This window comes from Diceros bicornis, chromosome 26 (assembly GCF_020826845.1).
Source record: "Diceros bicornis minor isolate mBicDic1 chromosome 26, mDicBic1.mat.cur, whole genome shotgun sequence".
In the NCBI taxonomy this organism is placed as follows: Eukaryota; Metazoa; Chordata; class Mammalia; order Perissodactyla; family Rhinocerotidae; genus Diceros; species Diceros bicornis.
This window is the reverse complement of record NC_080765.1, coordinates 3562241-3577602: the sequence shown is the minus strand read 5'-3', so window position 1 is coordinate 3577602 and position 15362 is coordinate 3562241. Positions and strand designations below refer to the sequence as shown.

At 52.7% G+C, this 15362-nt stretch overlaps 1 protein-coding gene across 4 annotated transcripts in view; it reads left to right on the top strand.

The window, feature by feature from the left end:
* Positions 1 to 263: 263 nt before the first annotated feature.
* The window catches only part of SSC4D (scavenger receptor cysteine rich family member with 4 domains), a 36710-nt gene continuing 21611 nt past the window's right edge, over positions 264 to 15362 (top strand). For 2 of the 4 annotated variants that reach the window (XM_058569033.1, XM_058569031.1), the window contains exons 1-13: positions 264 to 519; positions 1158 to 1272; positions 3434 to 4991; positions 5360 to 5504; positions 7480 to 7799; positions 9236 to 9271; positions 9600 to 9905; positions 10681 to 10758; positions 11794 to 12108; positions 13165 to 13242; positions 13764 to 13838; positions 13956 to 14267; positions 15189 to 15266. In XM_058569033.1, the coding sequence (XP_058425016.1) occupies positions 7634 to 7799; positions 9236 to 9271; positions 9600 to 9905; positions 10681 to 10758; positions 11794 to 12108; positions 13165 to 13242; positions 13764 to 13838; positions 13956 to 14267; positions 15189 to 15266 (1444 nt within the window). In that variant the 5' untranslated portion in view covers positions 264 to 519; positions 1158 to 1272; positions 3434 to 4991; positions 5360 to 5504; positions 7480 to 7633. The remainder of the gene's footprint in view (positions 520 to 1157; positions 1273 to 3433; positions 4992 to 5359; positions 5505 to 7479; positions 7800 to 9235; positions 9272 to 9599; positions 9906 to 10680; positions 10759 to 11793; positions 12109 to 13164; positions 13243 to 13763; positions 13839 to 13955; positions 14268 to 15188; positions 15267 to 15362) is intronic. The other 2 variants (XM_058569032.1, XM_058569034.1) reach the window with 2 other exon arrangements.

Here is a 15362-nt window from a genome sequence, read left to right as displayed (position 1 = left end):
GGGGCTTTGGGGGAAAAAATAAATGAAATAAAATTAAAAAAAAAAAAAAAAAAAGAAGTGCATTACGAGGGGCCGGCCAGCTGGGTGACGCAAGCGGTTAAGTGCGTGCACTCTGCTGCGGCGGCCCAGGGTTCACCGGTTCGGATCCTGGACACGCACTGACGCACCACTTGTCAGGCCATGCTGTGGCGGCATCCCATATAAAGTGGAGGAAGATGGGCATGGATGTTAGCTCAGGGCCGATCTTCCTCACCCACACACACACACACACACAAAAACATTACCAGGTCTTTTCATAACTGACCAGATGGAATCATCAAAGCATTGGAGCGTCACTGCCCTCCCAGGGAGCTGAAGACAGAAGAGGTGCTCCACTTTGGGAAAGGCATTCCAGAATGTGGAGCCCAGTGGAAACCCACGCACACACCGGACACCGGATTTTCCCACACTCCAGCCAAGCCCGGCAGATTCTCACATCAGGAGGAACCACTTGTCGGAATCCACTTTTCACACCTCAAGGTAATGACTTACAGTGCTAAAAATGTTTGCTTCCATTTAAAAATATTAGTCTGTTTTGTTCTTGTAAATCAGCTAAGATTTTTTTTTAAAGTTTTATTTTGAAACAAGTATAGATTCACAGGAAGTTGCAAAGAAATGTATAGGGAGGTCCCATGTCCCCTTCACCTGATTTCCCCCAGTAGTTACATCTTACATAGTGATAGTACAATATAAAAACCAGTAATATGACATTGATACAACGTGTGTGTGTGGTTCTGCCCTTTTACTGTATACATAGATTCCTATAACCATCATGGCAATCAAGACAGAACTATTCTGTCACCACAAAGATCTTTCTTGTTCTGGCCCTGTGCAGTCACACCTGCCCACCCCTCCACAATCCCTAAACCCTGGGCATCACTAATCTGTTCTCCATCTCTATAATTTTGTCATTTTGAGGATGTTGCATAAACGGAATCATATAGTGTGTGACCTCTTGTGATTAGCTTTTTCAGACAGCATAATGCCCTTGAGATCCATCCAATTGTTACATTTATAAATAATTTATTCTTTTTTTTGCTGAGAAGTATTCCATGGAATGGCTGTGCCATAGTTTGTTTAGCTGCTTACCTCTTGTAAGACATTTTAATTGTTTCCAGGTTTTGACTATTACAAGTAAAGCTGCTATGAACATTCATGTACAAGTTTTTGTGTGGACATAAGGTCTCGTTTCTCCAGGATAAATACCCAGGACTACAATTGCTGGGTCGTATGGTAAGTGTATGTTTAGTTTTTTAAGAAACTGCCAAACTCTTTTCCAGAGTGGCTGGACCATTTTACATTCCCATCAGCAAGATATGAGGGACCAGTTTCTCCACATCCTTGTTAGCAATTGGTTTTGCCACTATTTTTATCTTAGCCCTTCCGATAGGTGTGCGGTGATGTGTCAGCCTGGTCTTAAATTACCATCTCCCTAATGGCTACTGATGTTGAACATCTTTTCATGTGCTCATTTGCCATCCATCTCTCCCCTTTGGTGAAATATCTCTTCATGGCTTGCCCATTGTCTAATTGGAGTGTTTTGTTTTTTTAATGTTGAATTTTGAGAGTTCTTTATGTAGTCTAGATAGGAATATATCAATTAATATATGTGGTATATCCATACAGTGGAATACTACTGAGCTGTGAAAAGGAATAAGGTACTGATACGTGCTACAACATGGGTGAACCTGGAAAACTATTCTAAGTGAAAGGAGTGGGACACAAAAGGCCACATATTGTGGATTCCATTTATCTGAAATGTCCGGAATAGGCAAATCCGTAGAGACAGAAACTAGATTAGTAGTTGCCAGGGTCTGGGGAGAGGGGACTAGAGATTGACTGCGAATGGGTACCGGGTTTCTTTTGGGGTGATGGAATAGATAATGGTGATGGTTGTACAACTCTGTGAATATATTAAAAACCAACAAATTGTACCTTGAGCTTGTTCAAGGCCTCCTAGAGAGGGAGTATGGATGGAGAAGAAGGCCCAGGACTGAGCCTAAGGCTCCCTTCCACTTGCCAGTCATGCTTTGCAATGGGCAAGTAGCTGGGTCTAGCCAAGGAGACCTGAGGGGTGTCTGTTGGGGATTTTCTAGGAAAGTCTTCCTGGCTTTAAAAACAGGACGCAGAGTGGGGATGTTCCCCCTTTTCTGGCTCTGAACATTGCCATATGCACGAGATACTCAGAATCGAGGCTGCCATCTTGAGTCATGAGGGAAGCCAGCCAAGAGGAGGAGCCACCTTGCTGATGATGGCAGTGTAGACTGACAGAAAGGACCTGGGTCCCCGAAGATGTCACTCCACTGAATTAACCCATCTTGAAATGGCCTTACCTCTGGACTTCTTGTTAAGTAAGATAAAAACTCTCCTTTTTGAGTGACTTTGATTTGTGTTTTCTGTTACTTGAAGCCCAAAGCACTGTAACTGATAGAGTATCAAACACTGCTGAGATATCCAGTAAAACAAGGACACTGGTAGAAAACGTAGTTGTCCCCTGGTATCTGCTGTTCCTTCTTATGCAGTAATAGAATTCTTAGCTGGGCTATGGCCATAAGATATGAGCAGAAAGCTTGTGGTCGTGCCCCTTAAGGGAAGGAGAATGCTCTCTTTCCTCCCTTCTTTCTCTTTTCATTGGCTGTTATGGACTGAATGTGTCCCTACAAAATTCAAGTCGAATCCTTAACTCCCAATGTGACTATATATGGAAATAGGGCCTTTAAGAGGTAATAAGGTTAAATGAGGTCTTAAGGGTGGGGCTGATCCCATGGGATTAGTGTCCTCATAAGAAGAGACACCAGAGAGTGCTCTCCCCCCACATGTGAAGACACAGTAAGAAAGCAGCCATCTGCAAGCCAGGAAGAGGGTCTCACCAGGAACCAAAACATGCCAGAACCTTGATCTTGAACTTTCCAGCCTCCAGAACTTTGAGAATATAAATTTCTGTTGTTTAAGCCACATAGTCTGTGATATTTTGTGACTCAGCTGACTGAGACTCTGGCTGAAATAGAAGCATGCTGGCAGAGGCTGGAGCAGCCATCTTGGACCGTGAGAAGGAAGCCCTGTGTTAGGATGGCAGAGCAACAAGAGAGAAGGCATCTGGATCCTTAGCAATTGTGAGCTGTCATACTATTTCCAGATCTCCTGCCAGGACTCGTAGGAGGATACTGTTTGGATACTTGGATATTGTTTAAGCCTCTGTTGTTTTCTGGTATTTCACTCTCTCCTCCTCCCCTCTATGGGAGGGACATACTTCCCCTGCCTCATTGATAGATAACAAGCTTGGCCATGTTAGAATGAAATATGAGCAGATGGGATGTATGTCGCGCCCAGGCAGAGGTTTTAAATGTGCCTGCATAGTTGGCTTGGTCTTTGGGGTTTCTGCCTTCCTCCACAGAAGGCGCATGCCCCAGGTAACCGCTGCTCCTTTAGCCTGGGCCCTGGAATGAGAGACACACAGAGCAGACCTGAACCGCACCCACGGCCTGAAATAGAGCCATCACAGCCAGCGTGCAGAACCATGGGAAAAAAGTAAGTGTTGTTATAAGCCATTGCCATTTGGGGCACGTTTGTTATGCATGTTAACACAGCAAAAACTATGAATATAGGTTCTCTCTGTTACAGTATCAGAGCTCATATTATAAAACAAGGAATGAAAGTCGTCCCTTGACTCTCATGACACAGAGGTGTCTGGTGAGCTCAGGGAGAGTTGCCTCAGTGGAGTAGTGAGGACAAAGGCAGACTGAGCAAGTTGAGCAGCGAGCGAGAGGTAAGGAGACAGGGCCGTGTGTGCAGGCAGCTCTTTAGAGAAGTTAGGCTGGGATGGGGAGGGGAGAGCTGGGGTAGGGCTGGAGGGCAAGTGGAGGCCAGTGGCAGCCGTGCAGACTCGCTGCTCAGATCTCCCCTGGAGATAGAACTTGCTGATGTGCCACGAGGAATGCAGTCAGCCGACAGCCTCCAGGTGTAGCACCTTCCAGATCTACTGCAGCACTGGAGCCAAAGCCACACTCTTCCTCTGCATCCCTCAGCCAGTGACGGAACGTGGTAGGGACACTAGGGCCTGGCCATTTCTACCCTAAGGACCCAACTGACACAGGTTGTAACGATTTTCTGTTGCTTGCTTTTAATGACAGAAACAGGGTATGCTTAGAAGCCCAACATGAAAAATCTAGTTGGGAAAGAGTGGCTGAACACGGAAGAGAGAAGATGCGCAGATGGAGGGAGGGAGGTCGCTGGGAAGGCAGAGGAAGATGGGGTCTGGACCTTACAGGAGTGGTTCCTCAGACCAGGGGAGGAGAGAGGAGGCAGGAGAAAGGAGGGATGGGTGCAGGCACATGAGGATGTACAGGTTTGGGGGCGGGGTGATGGCAGAAATGCCATCAGAGTTTTCTTTTTCCGAGAAGTGGGAAACAAGATCAGGCCTGAGAGGCAGGAGACAAAGTCCTGAGAGACCCGCGGGCTGTGTCTCCGTTTTCCGCTCTTGGCTTCGGTCTTCCCACCTGCGCCCTAAACAGCTCGAGCTAGACCCCTGGTCCCCAAACTTGTTTAATCCTCAGGAGCTTTTCAAAAATACACTTTTGGGGGACCCCATCCCTGAACTGCTGGATCAGAATCCCGGGGGCAGAAGTGCTGGAGGCAAGAATCTGTATATATTTGAAAAGTGCCCCCGGGGGTGATGTGGATGCACGGCCAGGTTTGGGAATCACCCTGCTGGGACTCTAAGGACCCCTCTAGCTCTGAGAGTTTCTGGTTCCAGCAGGAAGGTGCGGAATTCCAGCACTGCATTTTATGGACGCTACAAACTACAGCATAAGCCACATGCTGCTTCCAGTCCAAAAGCCCAGAAGGTACCAGAACTCAAGAGGACCACAGTAAGGCAAAATCAGAGCCCCTGCCCATGTGGAAAGCCCACTGCGCACGTTCCGGCTCCTGAGACCGTGTTTCCAAAGCCCCAGGTGGGACATGGGTCAGGACACGGTCCCCTGGGCGACAGCACTAAGGGTCGGAGCAGGGCTGTCGCAGGAGAGCGGAGATGCTTGGCCGCCTTACAAAGGGGCGGAGACCTGTCCAGGCCTTTCTGAAACCTGAGCCCTGGGTAGGGGGACGGGGGAGGAGGGGCTGCCTGGCCCTGAGAGTCCCAGCCAGCCCCTCCTCCCCTGCAGCTCCTCCTCTGCCCGGATGCCCCTTCCCTGGGGCTGCTCCAAACCGTGCAGGCCACCTCCACTCTCCCTTTGCCTCCCTCTGCCCCTAAGGTCGGGCAGGGACAGGCTGGGGCCACCAGCCAGCTCCATGGATGGGGACTTTGCCTCTGCTTACCTTCCAGCTTTGGGAAGAAAAGAAGAAAGATCTGTATTGATTTGCACTTGGGGGATCCTTCTCCTTCCTAAACTTCTGGGGGCAGAAATAGTGATTTGACCTTGGATTGACTGTAGAAGAAGGGACAGAAAGAGCCCAGAACATTCCCCCAGGTATGAATCCTTCACTTTTGCGTGTGTGTGTGTGTGTGTGTGTGTGTGTGTGTGTGTCTGAGAGAGAGAGAGAGAGAGAGAGAGAGAGAGAGAGAATGACAAGTTTTCCACTGGTCAAATGTGGAATCGTCCTTGATGATCTCCTGGGCCCCTTCTGACTGCTTCATTCTATGATTCTGCAGCCCTGAACTTCATTCAGTCATTCAACAAACATTTCCTGAGTACCCACCCTGTGCTACTATTGAATAAGATCTGGTCCCTGCTCTCAAGGGTCCACAGTCTAGATGAGGGGACAGTAATAATAATAACAGCTACCACATTTATGGTGGGTCAGGCACTGGGCTACACTTTTTATAAACTTCAGCTCATTTAACCTAGCAAAACAATGGTTAGAGGTAAGTGTATTACTAACCCCATTTTACAGACGAGCACAGTGAGCTTAGAGAGGTGAGATCACACAGCTAGCAGGTGGTGGAGAGACGGTTCAGGGCAAGGGTGCACTGAGAAGGGGTGGGGAGGGAGCATGAGAGCTTTAGGGAGCTACAGTTCATGGAGAGAAGGGACCAGTTAAGCCTCATTTTGACCAAGGTCCCCAGGATGTAAGGCAGGAGCAGGCTTAGGGGCCACACCTGGTGCTGGAGATAAGGCAGGCTCCACGAGGCCCACTGAGAACTCTTGGGTCAGCTGGGACTTGAGGTCAGTGGGGGTCAGGGTCAAGGGGCCTTCTCCCTCACTCCTGGGCCAGAGTGGCAGGAGAGAGAGTGAGGGGACTTGAGGATTCCTAGCCAGGTTCCCTGGAAGCTATGTGTCCCCATACTCACACAATGGGGCCTGACCTGACCCGAGGGGTCCAGCGTCCCAGCAGCCTGAGAGGTGGGTGGCCCCAAGGCCTGGGAGGCGGGGGCAGGCCCAGATCACTATGGATCCCCTCAGCAAAGATTGGACCGTGGCTTCCCTCTCCTCACAGCTCTCAACTCCCATCTCTCAGATGTCCCCAGGTCAGGCAGAGAGAAGACAAAAGCTGATTATTCCACTGGGGGCTGTACTGGGCCCCATGAATGGGGTATTGAAAACCCTGTGCTCACATCCAGATAGGTTTTCATCTTCTCCCCAACCAGATTGTTTGTATGCCAGGACAGAGGCAAAGCCTGGGAAAGATGGGTGTGTGTGTGTGTGTGTGTGTGTGTGTGTGTGCGCGTGTTCAGGCTGGGAGGGGTACCCATGTCCCTGGCATCTCCCTTTCAATATATCCCAAACATAACCATCCTCTAAAACAGCCCCCCATCTCCCCGCAACCATCCAATCATCATTCACACACTCAGGATCAGACTCCTGCTAAAAGTCTGCCGGGAAGGGGACGTGGGGGTGTGTCCGGCATGCTGATTACACCGTGTGAATGTTCCCTGAGATTTATGCACTTATGATTTATGCACTTTTTGGTTTATATACATCAATCCAAAATCAAAAAAAAAAAAAAATCTTCAAGGGCTTCCCACTCCCAAAGGGCAGAGCATTCCGAATGGTATTTACTCTCCTAGCCCTTCATTTTTGCATATTCATGAGTCATGGGAACTATATTTCCTTGATGTTTTTTCTTTAAATTTACTCATTTCTTCTGATTGAAATTAACTTTAAAGGGAAACTTTATATTGCTCCAAATAAAAAGAAAACCAGAATCCTTTGCCATAAATAGAAAGTACTATAAAAAAATAAATAAAAGAAAAGAAAAGAGGAAATGTCCATCTTCCCCTAAAATTACGTGGGTTGCTCCCAGTGGCACCAACACCAGGCTTTGGGATGTGCCACCCTGGAGGCTAAACTTGGACCCCTCAGCACAGCCTCGATCCGTCTTGGTTTGGGCCGAGATAACCCTCCCACCTCATCCCCCACCACTTGCTTTCACACACTCTTTGCTTCAACCAAACCTAACTCCTCATAAGTTTCCATCTGTGCTCCTGTCTTTCTCATCTCCCAGCTGTTGCCCCTGCTGCTGCCTCCACTCAGAATGCTGAACCCAAGGGGCATGGTCACTGCTCCCTGAAGCTCTCACTGGGCCCTTCCAGCGGGAAGAAGTGACTTGAGATCTTGAATTCCAGATGTTCCAGCTCTGACTTCTCCGGGGCCCCTTGATGGGACCATCCGAAAGGCCATCCACCAGCTGCACACACAAGGAAGCAGAGATGTGGATTGGTCCCCAGCCGGATGAGAAGAGCAGGGGGTGGAGGCTGGGAAACAGGAGCACTGCCCCTTCGCTCCTCCCTCCAGTCCTGTCCTTCTTCCTCCTCTTGCCACTGGGTGAGTCCTCTCCACCCTCTCCTGACCCTCCCCCTTTCTGGGTCTCAGTTTTCCCAGCTGTAAATTATGGTGGGAGGTGGTCTGTAAGTGAGGTGGTTTCCAACATTCTTTCCAGCTCTGACAATTGCCCAGGGTTGATGAAAGCCAAGGGTCTGAGATGGGGGAGTGGAGGGCTCTGTGCTGGAGGTGAGGGCTCAATGTACACAAAGTATGGGCAGTTAGGGGACACTGGAAATAGGGAAGGAGGGAAAGAGGGTGGGCTCACCAATGGCTATTGGAAAGGCAGCTGGTAGAACAGATGGAATCAATGACCTAGGGACTATCCTAACTTAAGAAAGAAGAAACTGGGTCTCAGTTTCTTCATCTGTAAAATGGGTACACTAGTACATGCCTCAGAGCATTGTTGTAAGGATGCTATGAGGTAATGTACGTGAAAGTGCACAAGTGAGGGGCTATTCTGGGGTTTCCAATTTCCCATGCTAGGCCAGTTTCCCTGTTTCCTCCCCACCTCTCAGGCCATGGCTCTACCCTTTGTTTGCTGTGTGGCCTTGAGCAAGTTGCCTAACCTGACTAAACCTGAAGTTCCCCCATCTGCAAAATCCTACCTCCCTCATAAGTTGTCCTAATGATTAAGTGAGCCAGGCCACGAAAAGCAAGGAGCACAGCTCCTGGCATATATGTACATGAGAGCTGAAGCAGAGGGACTTATATAGGTAAATCTTTTGAGGGAAATCATAATGACTCCCAAAGCCAATTTACACACTTAAGGTGGAGCTACTGAGCACCTGCTGAGTAACAGGCTCTGGGCCAAGGACCCTGGGGGACACCAAGATGAGACAGGCATGGCCCACATCACCAGGCAGAAGGCCCAGAAAGGGGCATGTATATGGTGCCCAGGGACTCAGAGGAAATAGAGAGCACTTCCAGCTGAGGGCTCCAGGAAGGCTTCCCAGAGGAGGGGGCTCTGTGCTGGATCTTGAAGGATCTGCAGGGCTGTAATGAGCAGGGTTAGCCAGAACTGTTCAAGCAGAGGAGATTGCAGGGTTAAAGACCTGGAGACAAGACTGATGGGAGATTAATAAGTAAGGTTAGGCTGCTCAGAAGACACTAGAAGGCTTTGTAGAGAAAGCGCAGGGTCTGGGGCTCCTGCAGGAAATGAGGAGTCTTTTACGAAGTTAGCAGTGGAGCGGGGTGAGCAGATCTGTGTCTCAGGCAGATCCCTCTGGGGTGGCCCATGGACCAATGGGCAAGGGGTGAAGCTAGGAGGCCAACTGAGACAATCAGGGAAAGAGAAGATGGGGCTTCAGGGAAGCAGGGATAGTGAAGAGGACGGGTTCGATGGTGAGGACCATGGGGGGAGAGGAGGCTGTGTTCCTGGGGCCAGGCAGCCAAGGGAGGGGGCAGAGGGGCCAATGCTCTTCCTCACTCTGTTCCAGCCAGCGCCCTACAGCCCACTCCACTGCCCTTTCCAGGTAGGTGCCCCTGGCCTTCCCTCCCTCACCCAGCCCTGCCCCTCATGTACTCAGATGCTCAGACAGAGACCTCAGGGAGTAATGACTAACAGTGCTCCATTACTCTAGAGGTCCCCAAAGGGGTGGCGCCAGTCTCCCCATTCTACAGAAAGGGAGAAATAAGGCCCAGAAGGGACTGTTCCCAAGGATCCCATGGCCTCATGGCAAATTGGGCCCGGGGGGTGGATGCAAGGATGCCCGGGCAAGGCATCCAGGCAAGGATGCCTGGTGGGCATCCTGTAGGTTGGGCCCGGTGATCCTCCTGGTGCCAGCTCAACCCTCTCCACAGAGCTAAGGCTGGTGGGGGGCCCGAGCCGCTGCCAGGGGCGCCTGGAGGTCCTGCATGATGGCTCCTGGGGCAGCGTCTGCGACGATGACTGGGACGTAGTGGACGCCAATGTGGTGTGTCGTCAGCTGGGCTGTGGCTTGGCGCTGCCGGTGCCTCGGCCCCTCGCTTTTGGCCAGGGCCGAGGCCCCATCCTGCTGGACAACGTGGAGTGCCGAGGGCAGGAAGCTGCACTGAGCGAGTGCGGCAGCCGAGGCTGGGGCGTCCACAACTGCTTTCACTACGAGGACGTGGCCGTCCTGTGTGATGGTGAGCAGAGGCCTGTGACCCAGGAGGGCAGACAAACTGTGGCAGGCAGCAGGGCTGTAGGCTAGATAAATGAAGGGACTTCCCAGTGATAAGACTGTTCCATGCAGAAGACCAAGCCAGCAGCTACACTGCATGGTGCTGGGGAAGAGCCTCAGCCTGGCTGTCAGGAGCCCTGGGCCCCAGTGGTGCTTCTGGCTCATCGTGTGATCTCTGCCGAAAACCAGCATTACTGCTTCCACGTAGGGCCTTGATTATTCCAGAAGAGCCCCCTCCCCATTTTTAAATCCAGATGATTGGGGTCAACAGGGGCCATAAGATTCGCCTGGCGTAGAGCCAACTCAGAAATGTCTGAGAGGCTTTAATCATAAGAGCGGCAGTTCTCATTTTCAAGAAAATCCCTTGGAAGGCTCATTAAAACAAAGATTGTGGCCCCATCCCAGAGTTTCTGATTCTGCAGGTCCGGGGTAGGGCCTGAGAATTTGTATTTCTAACAAGTTCTCAAGTGACGTGATGCTGCTTTAAGAACTAAAAGAAGTCAGAACTAAAAGAACCCCTCTAGAGCAAACTCCTCTAAAGCTGCTGCTCTCAGGACTCAGGTGGTCCCTCCTGCCCGCATACCCCAGGGTTCCTGGCTTTGACCCTTTGTGTGGCCAGAGGCCCTGAGGGGCAGGTACCTTAGGAGTCCATGCCCTACCCCTCACACACCCATGGGTGTGAGGATGGAGAACAGAAAGTTCCATGTATTTTCCTCCCTTCCACCCTCCTTCCTTCCCAGAATTCTTGCCCACGCAGCCCCCAACAAGGAAAGTGTTGACCAGTAAGGCACCCTCTACAAATCCCCAGAATGGGAAAGGTAAGTAAGGGCAATGTGGTGGACCACTGGGGTCTTAGGAGAGGGATCCAGGGAGGAGTCTCCCCTCCTGTCCTTTAGGCAGTAGGAAGAGAGGGATTACCGATGGGCGAGTTTGGTCATTCCCCCTCCTCACCCTGCCCTCTGCAGCCCCTCAGGCCGCTCACAGTCTGGATAGGGAAAGAGGATTCATTCCTGTGGGATGATTAAAAATAGCAAAGTTGGTGGGGCCGGCCCGGTGGCGCAAGCGGTTAAGTGCGCGCGCTCCGCTGCGGCGGCCCGGGGTTCGCTGGTTCGGATCCCGGGCGCGCACCGACGCACTGCTTGGTAAGCCATGCTGTGGCGGCGTCCCATATAAAGTAGAGGAAGATAGGCACAGATGTGAGCCCAGGGCCGTCTTCCTCAGCAAAAAAAGAGGAGGATTGGCGGATGTTAGCTCAGGGCTGATCTCCTCACAAAAAAAAAAAAAAAAAAAATAGCAAAGTTGGAGAAAGTGAGAGAGGTGGGGACAGGAGTTCAATCTAAGGGTAGAGTCAGATATGCACAGAAATGCTGATAATGTAGAACAAGAAAATGAAAAGTGCCCTAAAAGAGGGACAGATAAAAAGGCAAGGAAGTCGAGAGGAGGAAGAAGGTCCTATCCATCAGAAATCAGGGAGGGCTTCAGGAGGAAGAGTTGTTGGCACTACCCCAGAAAGGTGAGAAGGCATTCATTGCAATAGTAAACAAGGAAGCGGCATATCCTAGCCGGTTAGGAGAGCATGGACATGGGCACGGAGGGTTGGTTTTAGGCAGGAAGTGACACAGTCAAAGCCGATCTGTCCTCTGATCCCTCAAACCATCCCAGTCTGAACTGCGAGGAGGCAGTGCCTTGGGGTAAGTGGGTGAGCAGCTCCTGCTGAGTTTTAGGTCCTGGGGCACCGTGCACTGTGGGTATATGGAACGCCTGGGGCATTTTGGAAGTGTTGAGTTAGGTGCACTTTTGGAGGGGATGGGAGGCAGAGCCCTGTGGGAGACACTCCCTGCCCCCATCACCAGGTGAGGGCAGCGTGCGCCTGGTGGGGGGCGCGGGCCCGTGTCAGGGCCGAGTGGAGATCCTCCATGGCGGCCTGTGGGGCACCGTGTGCGACGATGACTGGGGGCTGCCGGACGCCGCCGTGGTCTGCCGCCAGATAGGCTGCGGGGCAGCTCTAGCCGCCACCACCAACGCCTTCTTCGGCTATGGCACGGGGCACATCCTGCTGGACAACGTGCACTGCGAGGGCGGAGAGACCCGCTTGGCGGCCTGCCTGAGCCTGGGCTGGGGCGTGCACAATTGCGGCCACCACGAGGACGCCGGCGCGCTCTGCGCAGGTGCGGGCTCCGGGGGCGGGGCGGGGCGGGGCGGGGCCGGTGGGCGGTGGCTGCCTTGGTGCTTCCCAGAGCTCTTTAGGAAGGCTCCGAAATTTCTTTTAATATCTTGGTACTGCTCTAGAAAATCCCAGTACTCTTTGTGGTAAGCTCCACAGCTATGTAACACTGCAGTATTGCTCCACCAATACTCCAGAATTATCTAGCTGTACCCCAAGAATGCCTCTGGAATTTTCTAGCAATTTCTAAATACTCCTCATGGAATACTTCAGAATAAAGTAATAGTACTCTAGAATTGCCCGAGAGATATGCCAGAATTGTCTCGTTGTAGCCCCGGTATGTCACCAGAATTACCCAGCACAGCCCTCTCTAACCCTGATGCTCTTATAATAGTATTTCCCTGCACATGGCCCTCTCCCATTTTGAGAAGTTTTCTGAGCAATAGGAAGAATAGGGCCAATAAGAGCACTTCACAGATAGACTTCTTTCTACAAGATATAAAGTGCTTGCTCATGCCTCACAGCAAACCAGGGACCATCATTCCTAGTTTACAGATGGGAAAGCTGAGGCCCAGTGAGGCAGAGCCTTACCTATCCATGGTCACACAGTGAGCCCTGGCAAAGCCACGGCTAACCTTGCTGCATGGTCTCGGGCATGCCCTTTGCCCTTTCTACTCTTATTTTGTCTGTAAGATGGGGATAATGAGTCTTGTTCTGCAAGCTCCTCAGGACTGTACATGACCCTCCGTGGTAGGCAAGTCTTGTCTCTCTCTCCATCTTGTACACACACTGGGCTTCTGAGAACATTGGAGAGAAATGAAAGCATGTCTGCGAAAGCTCTGTATAAACTGTAAAGTGCACACCTGTGCAGCACAAGTAAATTACAACCACTGTCAAAGTGGGCAGACCTCCTTGGACCCCAGCTGGGGCTGAGCCCCCAGCTCTGGAAGTAAAATCTGTTGTCTTCTCCAGGGAGACCTTCCTGTCTTCCCCTGGCAGCCCAAGGCTGACCAGGAACCAGAACCTGGGCCTCTGACTCTGCTCCCCTCTCCTCCTGTAGTTCTGGGGCCCCCGACTTCCACAGCACTGCCACCCTCGGCCACAAGAGAGGACTGGGCCTGGCACACAGAGCCAGAGGGTAAGGCGACTGGAAGGGTAGGGGCCAAGTGGGAGCTGGGAATTGGGAAGGCTGTTCTGGACCCACAGGAAGGGGGCTCCTGACTAGCAGACCAGGGCTTTTGGCCAGATGCTAAAGATGTGGGTGAAAGAATGAGCAGATGGAGCAAGGATGAAATCCAGAGCTCTGAAAAATTTAGCACTGTGGGAGGAGATAGTGAGAGATTTCTTCAAGGCTCTGAAGTAAAATTTGGGTTGGTGCTGAGATTGGAAATTGAGAGGCCTTGTGACAGGATTAGATAAAGGTTGAATGAAGGAATTAGGGCTGTAACTATCATTGGGATTGAAATTAGGATAATGCCTGGAAATAGGATTCAGTTCATTCCAATCCTTTCCTGAGGACCACACCAATCAACACGGTGACTCTAGGATTGAGGCTCACTGTGGGGTACAGTTGGATCTCAGGAGGCGCCCATGTGCTCTGCTGCAGGCCGGCAGGCCTCCTTGTCCCCTTCAAACGCTCTAGATGCCCTGTCTCCGCAGCTACAGGAGTTGGTGCCCTGCCTTCCAGGGAGACGGCACTGTTCACCACACCCGCCTGGGCCGCGGGGAAGAAAAGTAAGTGGCAGAGCCAGGGTTCCGTGGGGGGGGTGGGAGAGGGTGGGGCCGGGACGTTGCCCGGGAGCCGGCGGCCCCACCACAGCCCTTCTGGCCGCCGGCCTGTGCTCCCCGTAGGCGGGCGGCTGCGGCTGGTGGGCGGCCCGAGCCCGTGCCGCGGCCGCGTGGAGGTGATGTACGCCGGGGGCTGGGGCACCGTGTGCGACGATGACTGGGACTTCGCGGATGCGCGAGTGGCCTGCCGAGAGGCGGGCTGCGGGACTGCGCTGGGCGCCACGGGCCTTGGCCACTTCGGCTACGGCCGCGGCCCTGTGCTGCTGGACAACGTGGGCTGCGCTGGCACGGAGACCCGCCTGAGTGACTGCTTCCACCTGGGCTGGGGCCAGCACAACTGCGGCCACCACGAAGATGCCGGCGTGCTCTGCTCAGGTAAGGCCCCGGCGGTAGCGCCCATAGACGCGCACTGCAGCGTGGGCGGGGCCGCGCGCAGGCGCGTACTGCAGCGCAGGCGGGGTAAGGCAGAATCTGAGAAATGGGCGTGGCCCTGCGTCGGCAGGGACTGCAGCGCGGGCGGTGTTCGCCGTGAAATGGGCGGGGCCGCGCGCAGGCGCGTACTGCGGCGTGGGCGGGGCAAGGCAGGCTCTGAGGAATGGGCGGGGCCGCTCGTGAGGGCTCTCTGCGGCAGTGTGGTGATAGCCGGGCCGGAGAGGGTGCGCACTGCGCAGAGAGTGGCGGAACCCGACCATGGACGCGCTGTGCGGCTGCGCAGCATGGGCGGGGCCGGGAAGGGAGCGCCCTCTGCAGAGAGAGAGTAGGGCGGGGCCTGGGGAGGGCGCGCGCTCTGCTGCAGAGAGGGGCAGGGCCCGAGGGGAGAGAGCGAAGGCCAGGGATAAAATCTGAAAGTCTGTGAAGGGCGGGGCCGGGGGGCTTTTGCTCTGCTGAGTCAAGGACGCGCAGAGCTCTAGTAAGAGAGCGAGTTGATCATCTTTCGGGGAGCAAGCGTCTGACATTTCGGAGGAATCAATGGAAAGGGATGTTTGCAGAGTCTGACACGTTTTTAAATCCTTGTGTTCACTGCTTGGTGTGGGAATTTATATCTTCACCCTCGTTTGCTGCCCCGGCCCACAAAAGGGTAGGCTAAAAAGGGTTCTGCCTACCCTGGGTCCCAGGGTGAATCCCCTGGGATCATTTCTGATCCCAGGGGCAGGCAGCAGTTCTCCCTCAGGGTCCTGTGAAGTCCTGTCTGTCCCTAGATCAGGCTTCCCTTGCGAGGGTAGGAGGTGAACTGGCCTCAAGCAACATGTTTCCCAATGTGACAGCCACCTCTTTTTCTTTGTCTTGCTGAGCCAGGCCCGGAGGAGCTAGGACTGCAAGTCCAGCAGGACGGTTCTGAGACCACCCAGGTGCCCACTCCTCGGCCCAGGGATGGTAGGTGCCCACAGCCCCCAAGAGGAAGGTAGAGGCATTGGGATAGGAAGGACCAGCACTGGGGGAGGTCGCAGCTTGAGGTAACACAGCTCACCA